The sequence below is a fragment of the Phyllobates terribilis genome, unplaced genomic scaffold, assembly GCF_046119375.1.
Source record: "Phyllobates terribilis strain yellow unplaced genomic scaffold, ASM4611937v1 Scaffold_11__3_contigs__length_659146591, whole genome shotgun sequence".
Taxonomy (NCBI): Eukaryota; Metazoa; Chordata; class Amphibia; order Anura; family Dendrobatidae; genus Phyllobates; species Phyllobates terribilis.
In genome coordinates, this window is record NW_027362771.1 from 107740440 (window position 1) to 107759918 (window position 19479).

The window sequence follows — 19479 nt, forward strand, 5'->3', positions numbered from 1 at the left end:
GGTCCCGACCTGAAGAATTCTACTGCCAGTAAGGCCACGTTCACATGTTCAGTATTTGGTGATTTTTTACCTCAGTATGTAAGCCAGTAAGCCAAAACCAGGAGTGGGTGATAAATACAGAAGTGGTGACGTGTTTCTATTATACTTTTCCTCTGATTGTCCCACTCCTGATTTTGGCTTACATATACTGAGGTAAAATACTGACCCAATAATGATACTGACCAAAGGACAGACATAGGGATAGATGTAGGTCGCTTCCATGGACTCCAGGGCTATTTGTTGCCTACCTGCCCATATTACTAGATCCCTACAATAAAGCTTCCTCTCTGATTTTCAGAGGGTTCATTCACAGAATACACTGTGCAGCCTATATAGCCGCAAAGCAGCCAGGTGCCGTCCAATCCTATAGACACTGGTCCTACTCCTGCTCTGAGTCAGCTAGCAGCAGCATCCGGGGTTTTCTGCCCTCCGACAAGAAGTACCTCATCGCACCGCGCCTTTTATCACATAGACACGCCTCCCGGATTGCTGCAGAGACTTTGCCTTTACAGATTGGGTCCGGGATTGTGATCCCAGCATCCCTGAACGGGAGACTTCCCGGGCATCCTGTGCTGAGCTCTGCCCCGGGACCCCCCGCTGGGCACAGGCAGGATGGTGTCCTGGATCATCTCCAGACTGGTGGTGTAAGTAGCCCGGCCATGGGGGAGGGGTGGATGGGTGACAGCTCGCATATTAGCCATGTACTGGGAGGTGATGTGGTGGAGGAGACAGGGAGTGCTCATACAGGGGCCAGATTCATCATCGTGTGTATATATTATCCATATATAGCCCACAGCTGTGTGTCTATTTCTATGTCCCAGGTATATATATATATATATATATATATATATATGCATGCCATATGAGTGTGTGTATGTATATATTTATTGATCCATTACCCCATACATGTGAGTATGTATATATATCCCACATATGTATATATATATATATATATATATAATGTCTCAGAAATCTTCTTACACATGGATGTGGCTCCTTAAGTTTTCTGTCACTGATCCTGTTTGGACCTCCTTGCATCCTTTATACTTTGCGAGCCTCAGCTAGAATTGACATCCCACTGTTGGACACAGACAGAAGAGGGCCCTGTCCAAGCACCGTATATGGGCCCTTGTACAATAGCTCATCATAATGCTCAATCCCACCTGCTTTGGAGTTAGTGGTGGCCCCTTCACCTATTGGGCCCCTGTGTGTCCTGCCAGGTTGCACCAACGTCCGCCATTGTCACAGCATCCACTTCATGTATAACTATATTGCCTGTAATCGGTTTGATGACCTTGTGATCTCCCAGAATTCCCAGTGCTCCTGCTTATCACACATGGCGATATCACACAGGACATGTGCTGCTGCTATAACATGGGTACTATTCACGTATGACAGTAAGTCATGTAGAGGTAATGTCTCATGTCCAGTCTTCATTAGAGGACACTATACTGCTATGCATTCATCTGTGGTGTACTAGAAGTAGTGGAGGTGGTAAAAGGTCTCAGGTGGTCCATGTGTCCACACTAGATACATCTGATATGTATGTCCGCGCCAGATACATCTGGTCCGTATGTCTTTGCTAGATACAGTATCTCACAAAAGTGAGTACACCCCTCGCATTTTTTGTGAATATTTTATATATTTTCATGGAACAACACTGAACATTTGACACTTTGATACAATGTAAAGTAGTCCGTGTACAGCTTGTATAACAGTGTAAATATGGTGTGCTCTCTAAATAACTCACATAACCATTAATGTCTAAAACGCTGGCAACAAAGGTGAGTACACCCCTAAGTGAAATGACCAAATTGTACCCAATTAGCCATTTTCCCTCCCTGGTGTCATGTGACTCATTAATGTTACAAGGTCTCAGGTGGGAATTGGGAGCAGGGGTGTTATATTTGGTGTTCTCGCTCTCACTCTCATATTGGTCGCTGGAAGTTCATCATGGTTCCTCATGGCTAAGAACTCTGAGGATTTGAGAAAAAGAATTGTTTCTCTACATAAAGATGGCCGAGGCTATAAGAAGATTGCCGACACCCTGACACTGAGCTGCAGCACGGTGGCCAAGACCATACAGCGGTTTAACAAGATTGGTTCCACTCAGAACTGGCCTCGCCATGGTTGACCAAAGAAGTTGAGTGCATGCATCATATCCAGAGGTTGTCTTTTCAAAATAGACGTGTGAGTGCTGCCAGCATTGCTGCAGAGGTTACACGGGTGGAGGGTCCGCCTGTCAGTGCTCAGACCATACACTGCACCAAATTGGTCTGCATGGCTGTTGTCCCAGAAGAAAGCCTCTACTAAAGATGATGCATAAGAAAGCCCGCAAACAGTTTGCTGAAGACCAGCAGACTAAGGACATGGATTACTGGGACCGTGTTTTGTCATCTGTGAGACCAATATAAACTTATTTGGTTCAGATGGTGTGAAGCATGTGTGGCGGCAACCAGGTGAGAAGCAGAAAGACAAGTGTGTCTTGTCTACAGTCAAGCATGGTGGTGGGAGTGTCATGGTTTGGGGCTGCATGAGTGCTGCTGACTGTGGGGAGTTACAGTTCATTGAGGGAACCATTAATGCCAACATATACTGAGGCAGAGTATGATTCTCTCTTCTGAAACTGGGCCTCAGGGCAGTATTCTAACAGAATGACCCCCAAGCCCACCTCCAAGATGACCACTGCCTTCTTTAATAAACTAAGGGTAAAGGCGCTGGACTGGCCAAGCATATTTCCAGGTGGAGGAGCGTGAGGTCTCTAACATGCACCAGCTCCGTGATGTCGTCATGGAGGAATGGAAGAGGATTCCAGTTGCGACCTGTGAAGCTCTGGTGAACTCCATGCCCAATAGAGTTAAGGCAGTTCTTGAAAATAATGGTGGCCACACAAAATATTGACACTTTGGGCACTATTTAGCCATTTTCACTTAGGGATGTACTCACTTTTGTTGCCAGTGGTTTAGACATTAATAGCTGTGTGAGTTAGAGAGCACACCAAATTTGCACTGTTATACAAGCTGGACACTGACTACTTTACACACATATACATGTGAGTTTAGGACAGTGGACGCTTTGTTAGGTGTACCAGGTATGAATCTACAGATCTCAGACCAGGAAGTGTTTTTGTGAGAACAATGTGTTAAAGAAGCCAAACACTTATAAGAATGAAGTTATTAAAAATTCCTAATTTTCCATGTACATCGTCAGACTTTCTAGGCGTTAAAGGGGAGCTCAAGAGGAATTTCTGCAGTCACTCTATATGACTGTAGGTTGTTGAATTGTCGCAGCATGCACACTGTCAGGATTCCTCTCTGTTTCCAACACGAGAGAAATGGATGAGAATCCTGACAGTGTGTACATTGAAAAAAAAAACAACACTTTAAGGGTATGTTGATTTTGCTTGGAATTGACCTGAAAAATGCCACAAATTCACCCCATAAAATGAACATAATGCTTAGCAATGGCAAAACGTCACTGCTGTGCACACTTTTTGTGATATGTCACTTTCTTTAACCACTTCAGGGTTCAGATGGCTTCCGAGCTCTTTATCCTTCACAGTATAGAGTAAATAATGGCACCAGAATGAAGGTAAAACTGCCAGCAAAGCCGATTGTTGGCGTTTTCCTATTGTGGCTTCACCAGGGAAAACTCACCGGCTGCATCTGCATCCAAAAAATGCTGTGTGCACATAGCCTAATAACTAAATCCTAAAAAACATGAACACAGTTTGGGACATTTTTTGTTCTTTTTACTTAAATGTATGAATTTTGGGCTTAAAAGAAAATTTTTACAATTGTGTTTCTTTACTAATTTTGCACTGCTACAAGCTCTTTGTCTTCCTGCACGAATGGTTTCGATGCAAATCCTTCAGTGAGTTTGCTCTGATGGAGAATTTACAAGCCTTAACAGTTTTTTTTTTCTGAGCTCCTCCCACATGATTTATGACCATAAAGATCAGCTCAACTTTAAAGGGGTTGTCCAGCCTTGGGGCTGTTCACATGTCTGTGTTTTTTGTGGACCAAGTCGTCTACACAAAATCATAGAAACGTCTGTTTTTGATCCGAGTCATGGGTCACTCTGTAACTGCAGACTTGCGAATCCTCATATTTCGCACACTGCATTCTCTGAGGGATTCTCTGATGCCGGGAGCGGGTGGTCATGTGACCACAATTATGCAATTTGCATACTTCTGGCCACATTCCCACTAGACGTGTCCAGCCTCGTTCTCAATACATTTGCATTGAGCAAGGCAGTACACGTCTAGTCGGCACATGACCACATGTATTCAAATCATATACTTGCAGTCACGCTCCCAACACCAGAGAATCCTCACATTGTGCAGTGTGCGTGATGTGAGGATTCACAAGTCTGCAGTCACACAAGGCCGGACAACCCCTGTAATGTGGCTTGTGTTATTAAATAAGCTGAGAAGATCTTAAAAAATACAAAAGTTATGATCTGTGTTAGAACTAGCTGGCTGATGGGAGTCTCAGTTAACTCATTCTGAAGGTAGCTATAGATGCAACACAGAGGCTATAGAAGCAAAATAATGCTAAACTCTTAATGAAACCCAATTGCAAAAACGGGTTCTGGCCCTAAATACGGGCATTTAAATAGGACCTGTCACAGGTCAAAAGGGGCCAGTTTTTGCTCACATATTATTCCAGTTGATCCCCTGACTATTCCATTTGGTGTGTTTTATTTTAACATACGGTTCCAGAGATATGTTTTTGTTTTTTATTGAGCTAATTTTTATGATCTTTACAAGGGAGTATTGATCAGAGGATAATATTGCAGAGTAGAATAAAGACTGGTGGGTTAAAAAATATAAAAGAACAAAATGGAATACTCAGTGGAGCAGTGCGAATTAAATAAGAGCAAAAATTGGCCGCTTTTACCTGGTGGCTGGTCCTCTTAGAAAATTGGTTATATCCTTTAAGGGAAAATTAGATCTCTAGGGTAAGGCTATGTGCCCACAATGAGCTTTTGGTGAGTTTTTTTTTTTTACCTTGGTATGTGTAAACCAAAATCTGGAGTGGAACAGTCTCGAAAAGCATAATAGAAACACGTCACCACATCTGTATTTATCACCCACTCCTGGTTTTGGCTTACAAATACTGAGGTAAAATACTGATCCCGTGAACGTGACCTCAGGCTGCAAAAGCAGTTTGGTCGCTCCTCGTGAGGATCTTAGTGATACATTCCAATATTGCATATACAGTGATAGCCACAAAAAAACTAAAATTTGATGGATTTCCGATTGCAGGTTGCTCACAATGTTGCCAGCATTGTAAAATAGTTACTTGAAAGCAAGTATTGATTTTGCAAATTATAAAACAACCATGTTGCTGTATATTCCTACCCTAAGGCTTTGTTCACAATGCGTTTCTTTTTTGGAATTTTTTTTTAAATTCTTTAGAAACTGCTTTAAGGCTATGTGCACATGGAATTTTTTTGCTGACAACAGCGGTTTTGAGATTTGAAGAGTTTCTGCTCCAAAAACTCCTTGAAAAAATGTGTGCACATAATGTACTCTAACAGTTGGAACATTTATCATGTTGTTTTTTTTATGAGAAATCCAATTTGCTGTTCATATGAGGGGTTTCTCTTAAAGATTACACAAGAACCACAGGACGGATTTAATCAACCAAGGTATCATTTTAATCAGTGCAATGTCGCCCACCTGACAGTGTATGTAGTTTACTGAGCTCAATCCCACTGACAGGTGTGCTATTTTTTTTCCCACTTAAGGCTTTGAAATGCCGCTTAGTGCAAAAGAAAGCCTTATATGCACACATTCTATTTACACATTGAGGTTTTTGGTAAACAAAAAGGTGAACATGGAAGTGGATTTCCCATGGAAAATTATTTCAATTCTTTTCTCAGAGTTTTTGAAGCAGTGGTTATGTGCACACAGAGTCTTTTTGCTCAGCTTTTTTGTTGTTGAGGAAACTGAGCAGAACCTTGTGAGTTTTTGTGGAGATTTGCATTTTTTAGGAGGATATGAAGAGTTTCTTCTCGGTTTCTTCTCGGTCCAATTAAAAGCCTCAAAAAAGGAGGTGGGGGGGGCATTTTCCAGAACAACTTTAGGAAACTTTTCAGGAAAGAAAAACTCCTCCAAAAAAAGTTTCCTGAAGCAGTTTTGGCACGTCTCAAAAAAATTGTCTGCACATATTGAATGGTTAACAATTTTTAAAACCATTTGCTCTCCAGTATGCAAAGAATGTTAGAGTTGGAGGGGACCTCCAGGGTCTTCGTGTCCAACCCTCAACTCAATGCAGGATTCACTAAACCATCTCAGACAGATGTCTGTCTAGCCTCTGTTTGAAGACTTCCATTGAAGGAGAACTCGCCACCTCTTGTGGCAGCCTGTTCCACTCATTGATCACCCTCACTGTCAAAAAAGCTTTTTCTAATATCTAATCTGTATCTTCTCCCTTTGTTTCATCCCATTGCTTCTCGTGTTTCCATGTGCAAATGAGAATAAGAATGATCCCTCTACACTGTGACAGCCCTTCAGATATTTGTATACAGCTATTAAGTCTCCTCTTAGCCTTATTTTTTACAAGCTAAACATTCCCAGATCCTTTAACCGTTCCTCGTAGTACATAATTTGCAGTCCGCTAACAATCCTGATAGCTCTTCTCTGGACTTCCTCCAGTTTTTTATTTCTTTTTTAAAATGTGGTGTCCAGAACTGGACACAGTATTCCAGATGAGGCCTGACCAAGGAGGAGTAGAGGGGGATAATTACTTCATGTGATCTAGACTCCATGCTTCTCAATACAGTCCCGGAACTATGTTTGCCTTTTTTGCTGCGGCATCACACTGTTGACTCGTGCAGTCTGTGATCTATTAGTATACCCAAGTCTCTTTCACACGTGCTGTTGCTTAGTTCTATTCCTCCCATTCTGTAGATGTCCTATTGGTTTTTCTTGCACAGATGTAGAATATTGCATTTCTCCATGTTAAATACCATTTTTATTAGTTTCTGTCCAATGTTCAAGATTATCTAGATCCTTCTGAATCCTTTCTCTGTCTTCTCTAGTGTTAGCTATCCCTCCTAGCTTTTAGTGGCAACGCCACTGCTATTTGGTCCGTTAGCAGGTACTCACCGCACAGGGCCTTCACTGCACTCCTCCCGTTAGCACCCACAGAATGATGAGGGTGGAAGTGTCTGACGCTCCCTCCTCCACCAACATTGCTCACGCTGATCGTCAGCGCGATGACGTCATTACAGGATGGCCGCTGCTCTGAGATGTATGGCGTTTCACACCACATGTTGAGGAGACTGGAACATTGGCTGGAAGCAGGAGAGGTGAGTACTGTTTTATTTATTTTTTTAAATCAGTGACCGGTGGCCATAATACAGTATGTGTGGTGCATTATATTATATTGTGTGGAGGACCATGGGGAGAGTGCGTTATATTGTGTGGAGGACCATGGGGAGAGTGCGTTATATTGTGTGGAGGACCATGGGGAGAGTGCATTATATTGTGTGGAGGACCATTGGGGGCGGGGTTCATTATATTGTGGTGGAGGACCATTGGGGGCGGGGTTCATTATATTCTGGGGATCATACTGTGTTGGGGTCACCATACTTTGCTTGGGAGTTAAGGTGTTGTACAGTAGGGTCATTATACTGTGCAAGTGGAGGAATTATCATGGGTGTATCATACTGTGTTTGGGGAGGGGGTCACTTTTGTTTGCATAATATGTTATGGTGGCAATGAAAGAGTTAACTATGTAAAGGCTCGAAAGTTGTGAGATCTGCTCTTGTGTGACCCAGACAGCTATTTATTTATTTTTTTTTAAGCGGGGGGAGGGAACCAATTTGAACTTCTGCTATGGGGTCCCACAATTCATATGTACACTCCTGGCATCACCTGCAAATTTGATTAGTTTACCTTCAGTTCCCTTATCTAGATCATTTCTAAAAATGTTGAACAACACTGGGGCCAGGACCGAGCCTTGTGGTACCCCACTTGAAACACTTCCAATTGGATGAGGTGTACAGTCTTAACAATGACTACTCCTAAGCATATATAACACTAAGAATTATGTACCATTTATAACAATGCATTGGATAAAATATTATACTTTTTTTTTATGTAATTAGTTTTCTTTTAATCATATGAATTTAGTTTTGTGCCTCGAAAAACATTATTCTAATACAGGTCTATATTGTCTGCTGGTTTCACCAAATGTCAAAGGCTTACATGTCACAATAAATATTTAAAAAACACTGAAATGGGGTCAAGTATTTCTTCCTTTCTTGGATTGTGAAAATTAATTTACTGTAACTGACCCACTTTTAAGTCAGGCTGTTAATGCACTGAATTCAAGAATACTGCTTTAATATATCTATAATATAATGGGGGATGCGTGTTTCTGTCTGAAGCCTTTATAGACTGCGCATGCGTGACGCGCAGTCTGACTCCAGACAGAAGCACGCTTTGAGCCGTTACAGGTAAGATGAGTGTATGGCGCCAGAGAATGCAGTATGCGTAGACACTGAACACATACCACGATCTCCGGCGCCATACTTACCTGACCGGGAGGAGCATTGCCGCGGCGCCTCTCTTCGCCGAAGACCGGGGCAGGAGTGAGGCGTCGGATCGGCGCATGCGTATAGCGCTATCCAGCGCATTTTACTGAAGACACATTTGCAGTGTGTCTTCAGCAAAATGGTGCCGGACAGCGAGGTGCTCCGGCGCCGCACTCCTCCCCCTGTCTCCGGCAGAACAGGACACAGCAGCGCTGGAGCACAGGGAAGAAAGGTGAGTATAAGTGTTTATTTTTTTTGTATGTATGTACAACGTGAAAGGGATGAGGGGTGCCACACATACCGGGATTGGGAGGTGAGGGGGATCATGCATACCAGGATTGGAGGGTGAGGGGGACCATGCATAGCAGAATAGGGATCAGGGGGTACCATACATACCAAGATAGGAATGCGGGGCACCACGCATACCAGGATGAGGGATGGGGTGCCACGCATACCGGGATTGGGGGTGAGGGGTGCCACGCATACCGGGATTGGGGGTGAGGGGTGCCACGCATACCGGGATAGGATGGTGGAGACAGGATGGGTGCAGCGCAAATACCAGGAGGGGGCAGCACATACCAGCATGGGAGACCATATACCAATAAAAATGCTCGCCACCCGGGTGTAGAACGGGTTCAATAGCTAGTAATTTATATTCTCATATATGCCAATGTACTTTATATTGCACACGGCACAATAGGAGATATAGGAGATGTGTGTGTGTGTGTGTGTGTGTGTATATAATATATGCATTCATTCACATTCATGCATATATTGTGACAGTCACTGTCAAAGTATTGGAGGGGAGATATGTAGTGCTGAGATTGTTAGCTCCAGCAATTAAACATAGGAACAAGGTTCCAGCACACAAAGGGGTTAATCAGCCAATTTTAGTGCTAGGATGATTGAACACCTGTAGAGAGGGAGGAAGTCAGATGATAAAATTCACAGCCTTTAGAGCATTTGGTGTGGGTTGGGCCTGGAGGTGAAAGCTCTGAGCTGTTTGTTTCACACATGCTGGATATATGGAGATTGCAGGTCTCCTCGATTGAATGCCTTTATTAAAGGACATTGAAGCTGGACTCTAAGCCAGGTGGGCTAACCAGCACTATTGTATGGACTTGTTATTTTATGTTTTACCCTCTGCCGGACAAAGGCTGTATTTACATTTTCTGGTGACGTGATTTGAGGATTGCAATAAACCAGCTGCACTTTAAATAGAAATGGTTCCTGTGTCTGCTTCTAAGAAGCCGAGTGAGTCAATCTACCACAATATATTTGTATTATAATATATATATTCTAGATCCATCTCTGAAAGCAAATGAATGAAAAGTGGTTGTCGTAGCTGGATAACCTGCAACCACATTTCTCTTTTAGAAAATGTATTTGTCCTATCACTATATATTTCTCTAACCTTTAACCCCTTTACAGTCCAGTGCATACGAATACGTATCTGCGGCCTGGGCTTTAAGAGCCAGGTATGTATTAGCACGCCCTGTGTGTGGGCGTGATCGCCGCTGGGTGTCAGCTGATTGTGACAGCTGACACCCGGTGCTATGTGCTGGGAGCTGTCCCGCACCGCTCCCGGCACATTAACCTCCGCAATGCGATCAAAGTCGATCGCAACATTGTGGAGGTAAGCGCTGCATACTTGCCTCTTCCCCGCCGTACCCTCGCTGTCTGAAGCCGGGTTCCGTGGTTGTCATGGTGACCCGGATGTTGTCATGACAACATCCGGGTCACCAGACAGCAGGAAGGTACTTTGATCATGCGCAGTGCATGACCAAATTATCTTCTGCATCTGCAGAGCTGGCAGCCTGTATAGCACAGGGATGGTGCTCCATCCCTATGCTATACAGGCAATCAGAGTAAAAAAAGTGAAAGTCCCATAGTGGAACAAAGTATAAAAGTAAAAAAAGTGTTAAAAAATGAAAAAATAAAAAAATGTTTGTAAAAATATTAAAAAAAAAAATCCACCAAAAATAAAAATATAATGTACCCATCAATAAATATTATTATGAAAAAAAACAAAACAATAAAAGTACACATATTTGGTATCGCCACGTCCAGAACGACCTGACCTATAAAACTGTCCCACCAGTTAGCCCCTTTAGTGAACGCGGTAAAAAAAAAAGAACGAAGCAAAAAACTATGCTTTATCATACCGCCAAACAAAAAATGGAATAAAACGCAATCAAAAAGACAAATATAAATAAAAATGGTTCCGCTGAAAACATCATCTTGTCTCGCAATTAACAAGCTGCCATACAGCTCTATCAGCTGAAAAATAAAAAAGTTATAGATCTCAGAATAAAGCGGTGCAAAAAAAAAGTTTTTCTTTAAAATGGATTTATTGTGAAAAAGCGCCAAAACATAGAAAAACTATATAAATGTGGTACCGTTGTAAACGTACTGACCTGAAGAATAAAGCTACCTTATTAGTTTTACCACACGCGGTACAGCATAAAAAAAAATAAAAAAAACAATTCCTGAATTGTTGGTTTTTGTTTATTCTGCCTCCCAAAAATCGGAATATAAAGCGATCAATAAATGTTACGTGCCTGAAAATGGTACCAATAAAAACGTCAACTCATCCCGCAAAAAAACAAGCCATCACATGACTCTGTCAGACAAAATATGGAAAAATTATAGCTCTCAAAATATGGCGATGCAAAAACTAGATTTTGCAAAAAAATGCGTCTTTTAGTGTGTGAAAGCTGTCAATCATAAAAACCCGATATGATTCTGGTATCACTGTAATCGCACAGACCCGAAAAATAAAGTCGTCTAATCACTTATGCCGCACGAGGAAAGGCGCAAAAAATAAACCCTCTGGTTAGGGTTATGGTTGTGCTAGAGTTGGGATTTTTTTCAAAAGTAAAAAAAAAAAGATGACGATATGGCGACTAGTGTTGAGCACAAGTGCTTGCTACTTGAGTTTGCATCGGGTGCTCGGGTATGCACTGAGTATCACGGGTGCTCGAGTCTCCGCCCCATATGCTTCGCGGCCAAAAAAAACTCGCGTGGATTGCCTGCCATGCACGAGTGATCCCCGCATGTTTTTTTTTTGAGTGTCTAACCGTGAAACATGCGGGCGGGGACTTGAGCATGTCACTCGAGCACCTGCGATACATGGTGCATACGTGAGTACCCGATGCAAACTCAAGTAGCTAGCACTTGCGCTCAAGACTAATGACAACTTATTCAATATGATGACCTAATGTTATCAAATTCTGTGTCGTACCTCTGGGTTCAAAATGTTCACTATACCCCTTGATAAAATCCTAGAGGGGTGTAGTTTCCAAAATGGGGTCACTTGTGCCTAAATAATGGAAACCCCCCACATCAGGGGCTCTCCAAACGCGACATGGCGTCCGCTCTGAATTCCAGCCAATATTGCGTTCAAAAAGTCACACAGTGCTCCTTCCCTTCTGAACTGTCGTGCCCCCAAACACTGTATTTTCCCCACATATGGGGTATTGGCGTACTCTGGAGAAATTGCACAAAAGTTTTTGGGGTCCATTTTCTCCTCTTACCCCTGTGAAAATAAAAAAAAAAATTGGGGCTAAAACATAATTTTTGTGGAAAAAGTTTGATTTTTTTTATTTTCACGACTCCATGTTATAAACTCTTGTAAAGCACCTTGGGGGTTCAGGGTGCTCACCACACATCTAGATAAGTTCCCTGAGGGGTCTAGTTTCCAAAATTGTCACTTGTGGGGGTTTTTCACTGTTTAGGCACATCAGGAGCTCTCCAAACGCAACATGGCGTCCGCTAATTATTCAAGCAAATTTTACATTCAAAAAGTCAAATGTCGCTCCTTCCCTTCCAAACCCTGCCGTGTGCCCAAACAGTGTTTTTTCCCCACGTATGGGGTATCTGCGTGCTCGGGGGAAATTGCACAACAAATTTTGGGGTCTATTTTTTTCCTGTTACCCCTGCAAAATTAAAAAAATTTGGGTCTAAAGTAACATTTTTGTGTAAAAAGTTAAATGTTCATTTTTTTTTTTTTTTTTCTTCCACATCCCAAAATTTCCTGTGAAGCACCTGAAGGGTTAATAATCTTCTTGAATGTGGTTTTGAGCACCTTGAGGGGTGCAGTTTTTAGATTGGAGTCACTTTGGGGTATTTTCTGTCATAAAGACCCCTCAAAGTGACTTCAAATGTGATGTGGTCCCAAAAAAAAAAAAAAAAAAAAAGTTCCAAAATTGTGCTGATGTAAAGTAGACATGTGGGAAATGTTATTTATTAACTATTTTGTGTAACATATCTCTCTGATTTATGGGCATAAAAATTCAAATTTTGAAAATTTCAAAATTTTTGCCAAATTTCCATTTTTTTTCCCACAAATAAACACAAGTGATATTGAAGAAATTTTACCACAATCATGAAGTACAATATGTCCCGAAAAAAACAATCTCAGAATCAGGGGAATCTGTTGAAGCGTTCCAGAGTAATTACCTCATAAAGTGACAGTGGTCAGAATTGTAAACATTGGCCTAGTCATTAATGTGCAAACCACCTTGGGTAGTAAAGGGGTTTTCCCAGATCAAAAGTTCATTTTAAAAAATGTCTGTGTCTGACAGTGTACGGAACATACCACAGCTCCTGGGCAGGGGAGGAAGCAAAAGACAATACAGACATTACAGCAGGGGAGCGCAGAAGATTCATTTTGTGAGGTAAAATATTTCACTGCCTGTTTTTAAACAATATTTTACCTCACAAAATGAATCCTCTGCGCTCCCCTGCTGTAATGTCTGTATTGTCTTTCTTGTCCTCCCCTGCCCAGGAGATATGGTATGTTCCGTACACGGACAGACAGAGACTATTTTTAAAATGAACTTTTGTTCGTGGGAAAACCTCTTTAAGGCTACATTCACACAATGAGATTTTGATGGTTTTTGTTATTTTATTACACTGTATTTTTTTAAAAAAAAATGCAAGTAACTTATTTTACTTCAGGGGTCTCAAACTCTGCTGGGTATATGGGCCGCACATAGAAAAAAATTGAATTTGGGGGGCCGCATTCTTTGCTGGTCAAGGTGACATTTTTAGTGATACCATTTTTTTTTGTATACACCGTCTGAACATTTTTGCTGTCTTTATTTTTTTATAGCTTGGGCCGTTATGGATGTGGCGATAATAAACGTGCACTTTTTTTGTGTTTACTTTAGTTTATATATAAAACAGCATTTTTAGCGGCAAAATATTTTTTCATGCTTTATTTATTTAACTTTTTTATTTTTTATAATTTTTACAATTTTGTTTCCTCCAATTGGCCACATACAGTAATATTGTTTTACAATTTGCACCATATAGTAATTCTGTCAAACATCTAGTAATGTGGCCTCCATCTTGCAGTAATGTGCCCCATCCAGGTCCCCCTATTGTAGATATGTCCCCTGCGCTGTTCTTCACACACACACTCACGAAAGAGAAAAAAAAAAAAAAAAAGATTCTTCTCACCTGTCCTCCGTTCCCTCGGAATTCATTTTTGATGCCACAGAATTTCTGCACCTATTAAGTAAATTATGTTACTTGCGGTTTTTCATTGCTTTTTTTTTTTTGTCTGTTTGCAGTGTCATGCTTTAAATAAAGCTGCTTTTGTTTTTGATACGTCCTGTTTTTTTGCTTTGACACAACTTTAAATAGTCTGGTGCGGATTACGTGCGTTTTTAGTGCGTTTCTGCCACGGAAATGCCCTAAAAGCACGTGTTCTTTTACCGGCAGAATTTCCGCATCTAATTCAAGTCTATGGGAAAAATCCGCACATAAAACTCAGCGTCATCGCAAGAGAAATTGACATGCTGCGGATTTGAAACATGCACTGTAGGTCAGTTTACACAGGGCTAAAAAAAAGCGCAGCGGGTATGAGATTTTTAAAAATCCCATACACTTTGCTGGCACTGTTAGGCTGTGTGCCCACTATGCGTTTCCACAGCGGCAAAAACGCTGCAGAAACGCTTAAAAAACGCATGGTAGAAGGCCTGCCATGTCCCCCAATGATAATCCGCATGTGCTGTGCACATGCTGCGGAAATTTCCGCTGCAGATTATCATTGCTGAAAAATCTGCAGCACTACCAATTATTTTGCGGAAGGGCTGCGTTTTCGCCGCCATTGACTTGCATTGGAACGCATGCATTCCACATCACTGTATGTGTAGATGCGCATTCCAATGTGCGGATGGTACCCGGGTACCATAGAACCTGTGAAGAAAAGAATAAAATAAATATTATATTTACCTTCTGATGACCCCCGGTCTCCTTGTCTTCACTTGCTGGCAGCTCGCGATGGACTGAAGGACCTGCGCTGACGTCATAGTCATGTGACGGGTCACGCGATGCTGACATCGGCAGGTCCTTCAGTGTACCGCGATCTGCCGGCAGCTGGGACCGAGCGAAGCAAGACTGCGGGGGCCACCGGAAGGTAAGTATAGATTTATTTTTTTATTTTTAACCATTCTTTGGGGTCACACTATATAAATCCATGCTGTTTGCATGGATTTATATAGTGTGACCAAGTTGTCAAGCACTTTCCAAGTGATGCTAAAATCGCTTGGAAAGCGCTTGTGGCAGGAAAAATACATGTACAATCCGCATGCGTTTTTTCTGCCAAGGAGATGCAGAAACGCTCGGGAAAAATCCGGAGCATTTCTGCATCGTGGGCACATAGCCTAAGAAGCTTACTTTTTTAATTCAGCGATAGTGCACAACGTCAAATGCACCAAAAACTCATCGTGGGTACATAGCCTAAGGCCTCATTCACACGTCTGTGTTTCACGTATGTGTCTTATTCATTTTTTTTTTCACATGTACCCATTCTAATCTACAGTGTGATTCACGTGTCCCTTTTTCACGAACCGTGTGTGCGAGCAAAACTCATGACGAAATATCTGTTTTTGTTTTTCCAGCAGCACGGATGAAAAAGGCTAGTAAAAATCTATGGGTCCGTGAAAACCATGTACAGCACCAGGATGGCATCAGCGTGCCACCAGTATGCTGTCAGTATTTAACATTGCAAAAGATAGAAGAAGCTTTGTAATTTATGTATCCATGGAATACACTGATGGTAAAAAACGGACACGCTGGTGACACACTGATGGCAAAAAAACCTGTGTGAATGAGGTCTAAGAACTAAGTAGGGCTAGGGTTTGGACCACACCGTGTCGTTACTCAGCAATCTGTCTGGGTTTCTGTCTGAATTCCACTGCATATCCGAACTTCCCCTAAAATATATTTAACTTGTTGATTTAGTAGTAAGCACATTCTATAGTGTGTTTCTCTGTATGTGTATTACATAAAAAAATAGATTTTCTGCAGTAGTGTGTTTGTCCTATCAGCAGAAAATATTGCTTGATTCCAAAAATGAATCTATTCCAGAAACAGAAGGAAGATTAGGCTGATACTTCCTTGTTAGTGACAGTCCTTAAATGTATTTTACCTAATTTGATTTGCCAGATTATATTCCAGATTTAGATTGGACCCTGGGCTAGTAAATACAAGAACATTCTGTACTGTGCACAGTCTAGAATCAAGTGAAGTGTGTAAAATGTTCAGAAAATGTCTAATTGAAGACGACTAATGATTCTCTGCACAATATCTGTATATATAAAATTTGTTCTCAACTTTATGACTTTAGTAATTACTTTTCAATAGAATAATATAGTCGGTCAGTTATGTAATTGTAATGAATAAATATTTGGTATTTGTACATTTAGTTGTTTCTGTGTTTAGTGAGAAATATTATGCAACAAGCTTACCTTAATAATGAAATCGGAGTCATTTCTGATGAGTGGTGATTGATATATTCTGCCACACTCTCCTCTTATCTATATTTTTGTTTTTTTCATTGTGCAGGTTGCTATTTGGCACGTTATATCCAGCATACTCATCATATAAGGCTGTCAAGACAAAAAATGTTAAAGAATATGTAAGTTTTTGTATGTGATGCTACCTGTTTGATGATGAACAATTATTTATAAGTTACTAGTTGTACCTGGCCATGCGTCGCTGTGACTCAGTCTGGTTAAATGGAAAAGAAAGAAAAGTGAAAGTGCACATTTCTAAAATATTTAATTTCACAATGCTTGTGGGTATACAATATTTTTTGTTCTATTCTCTGTCTGGTTTGCCGACTCTAGAACACGCAACATAAAATTGTCCATGTGACAAGCAATGCATGTCTACATTTAAACCGCACAATTCTAAAGATTGGCCCTGAGCTTTGCTGATGGTGATTGCAATTCCCAATTCGATTGGCGTTTGCAATCTCTTAAATTGAAATTGCTTATTTCATAGGAATGCGAAGAATGAGGACATCTTCACCTTTGAAAGGTCCTCTCAAGATTGTTGCTTCAACGACTTTGCTCATTAATTGTTTTACTGCAAGCTGCGTGCTGTTGCAAAGCTTTGGCTGGTTGATATTTCGCAACATGATAATAATATAGATATAGATAGATATCTATATCGCTCAATTACACATCCTAGATCTGAATGAATGAAATATTCTCATTGAATACTTTGTTCTGTACAAAGTTGAATGTGCTGACAACAAAATCACACAAAAATCATCAATATAAATCAAATTTATTAACCAATGGAGGCTTGGATTTGGAGTCACCCCCAAAATTAAAGTGGAAAAACACACTACAGGCTGATCCAACTTTCATGTAATGTCATTAAAACAAGTCAAAATGAGGTTCAGTATTGTGTGTTGCCTCCACGTGCCTGTATTACCTCCCTACATCGCCTGGGCATGCTCCTGATGAGGTTGCGGATGGTCTCCTGTGGGATCTCCTCCCAGACCTGGACTAAAGCATCCGCCAACTCCTGGACAGTCTGTGGTGTGGTCTGTTGGTGGATGGAGCGACACATGATGTCCCAGATGTGCTCAATCGGATTCAGGTCTGGGGAACAGGCGGGCCAGTCCATAGCTTTAATGCCTTCATCTTTCAGGAACTGCTGACACACTCCAGCCACATGAGGTCTGGCATTGTCCTGCATTAGGAGGAACCCAGGGCCAACCGCACCAGCATATGGTCTCACAAGGGGTCTGAGGATCTCAATTTGGTACCTAATGGCAGTCAGGCTACCTCTAGTGAGCACATGGAGGGTTGTGCGGCCCCTCTCTCCTTCCCTCCCTCCCCCACTTGTCGTTGCGCAGTCGTAAGTAAGACTCACCTGCCGAAGAAGAAGCCGCAGCAGCGGTGCTGGAGAGCAAAGACGGCCACCTTTCAGGTGGTGGTGATAAGCAGCAGCGTCTTTCGACCTCGAACAGACAGTCTCGTCATATTCCCCACCCATCCAGTCCCCACGGGGGACACAAAAGGAGCAGAGCACAGGCAGCGGCTGGGGTGATTAAAAGAGAATGAGAAGGGTTTATGAATGAGATGTCTCTAACGGGGAGAGTCAACCTGGGACTGAGCTCGTAACATACCCCTCTCACTGTTGCTTTTACGTCCAGCAGCTGGTATATAGAAACATAGTAGGTATGTAAAAACATGTGTGTATTCAAATGCAATCTGTGAAGAACTTTCGGAGATTTACGATTTTGAACAAACATTTACATTTTTATATATATAGAAGATAACAATCAGCCATAATATTAAAACCACTGACAAGTTAAGTAAATACAATATTTTGGTACAATGGTATTTGCCAAGGGATGAGATATATGGCAGCAAGTGAACATTGAACATGGATCCATCATAGCAATATTTGTATAGAATTTATAGCAGTAATTTCCTCCCACCTCTCCTCCTGCTCCCTCTTTGACCGCTTACAATCTGGCTTCCGACCGCATCACTCCACTGAAACTGCCCTGACTAAAGTCACCAACGACCTACTAACTGCCAAATCCAAGTGACACTACTCCGTCCTCCTCCTCCTGGACCTGTCATCTGCCTTCGACACGGTGGACCATTCCCTCTTACTACAGACTCTCTCATCTCTTGGTATCACAGACTTGCTGATGACACACACAGATCTACCTCTCTGGACCCGATATCTCCTCCCTACTAACCAAAATCCCACAATGTCTGTCCGCTATCTCATCCTTTTTCTCTGCCAGATTTCTAAAACTTAACATGGATAAAACAGAATTCATCATCTTTCTACCTTCTCATTCATCCCCCCCCCATCTGACCTATCCATCAACGTCAATGGCTATTCTCTCCCCAGTCCCGCAAGCTCGCTGCCTTGTGGTAACCCTGAACTCTGATCTCTCCTTCAAACCACATATCCAAGCCCTTTCCACTTCCTGCCGACTCCAACTCAAAAATATCTCCCGCATCCGCTCATTCCTCAGCAAAGACTCTGCAAAAACACTAGTGCTTGCCCTCCTCATCTCCTGCCTTGACTACTGCAACCTCCTGCTTTGTGGCCTCCCTTCCAACACTCTCGCGCCCTCCAATCTATCCTAAACTCTGCTGCCTGAGTAATCCACCTGTCTCCCCGCTATTCCCCAGTCTCTCCCCTCTGTCCATCCCTTCATTGACTCCCCATTAACCAGAGACTCCAGTTCAAAACCCTAACCCTGGCATAAAAAGCCACCCACAACCTGTCTCCCGCATACATCTGTGACCTAGTCTCCCGGTACTTACCTGCACGAAACCTCCGATCCTCACAAGACCTACTTCTCTACTCCCCTCTTATCTCATCTTCCCATAATCGCATACAAGATTTCTCCCGTGCATACCCCACTACTCTGGAACTCCCTACCCCAACATATCAGACTCTCGCCATGGAAACCTTCAAAAGAAGCCTGAAGACCCACCTCTTCCGGCAAGCCTACAACCTGCAGTAACCACCGCTCCACCATATCTCTGCATGACCAGCTCTACCCTCACCTACTGTATCCTCACCAATCCATTGTAGATTGTGAGTCCTCGG

At 42.1% G+C, this 19479-nt stretch overlaps 1 protein-coding gene across 2 annotated transcripts in view; it reads left to right on the forward strand.

Moving 5' to 3' along the window:
- The first annotated feature begins 488 nt into the window (after positions 1 to 488).
- Positions 489 to 19479, forward strand: part of REEP2 (receptor accessory protein 2) — a 44252-nt gene continuing 25261 nt past the window's right edge. Inside the window, exons 1-2 of one of the 2 annotated variants that reach the window (XM_073651440.1) lie at positions 489 to 683; positions 16447 to 16519. In XM_073651440.1, coding sequence (XP_073507541.1) covers positions 652 to 683; positions 16447 to 16519 — 105 coding nt within the window. In that variant the 5' untranslated portion in view covers positions 489 to 651. The remainder of the gene's footprint in view (positions 684 to 16446; positions 16520 to 19479) is intronic. The other variant, XM_073651441.1, reaches the window with a different exon arrangement.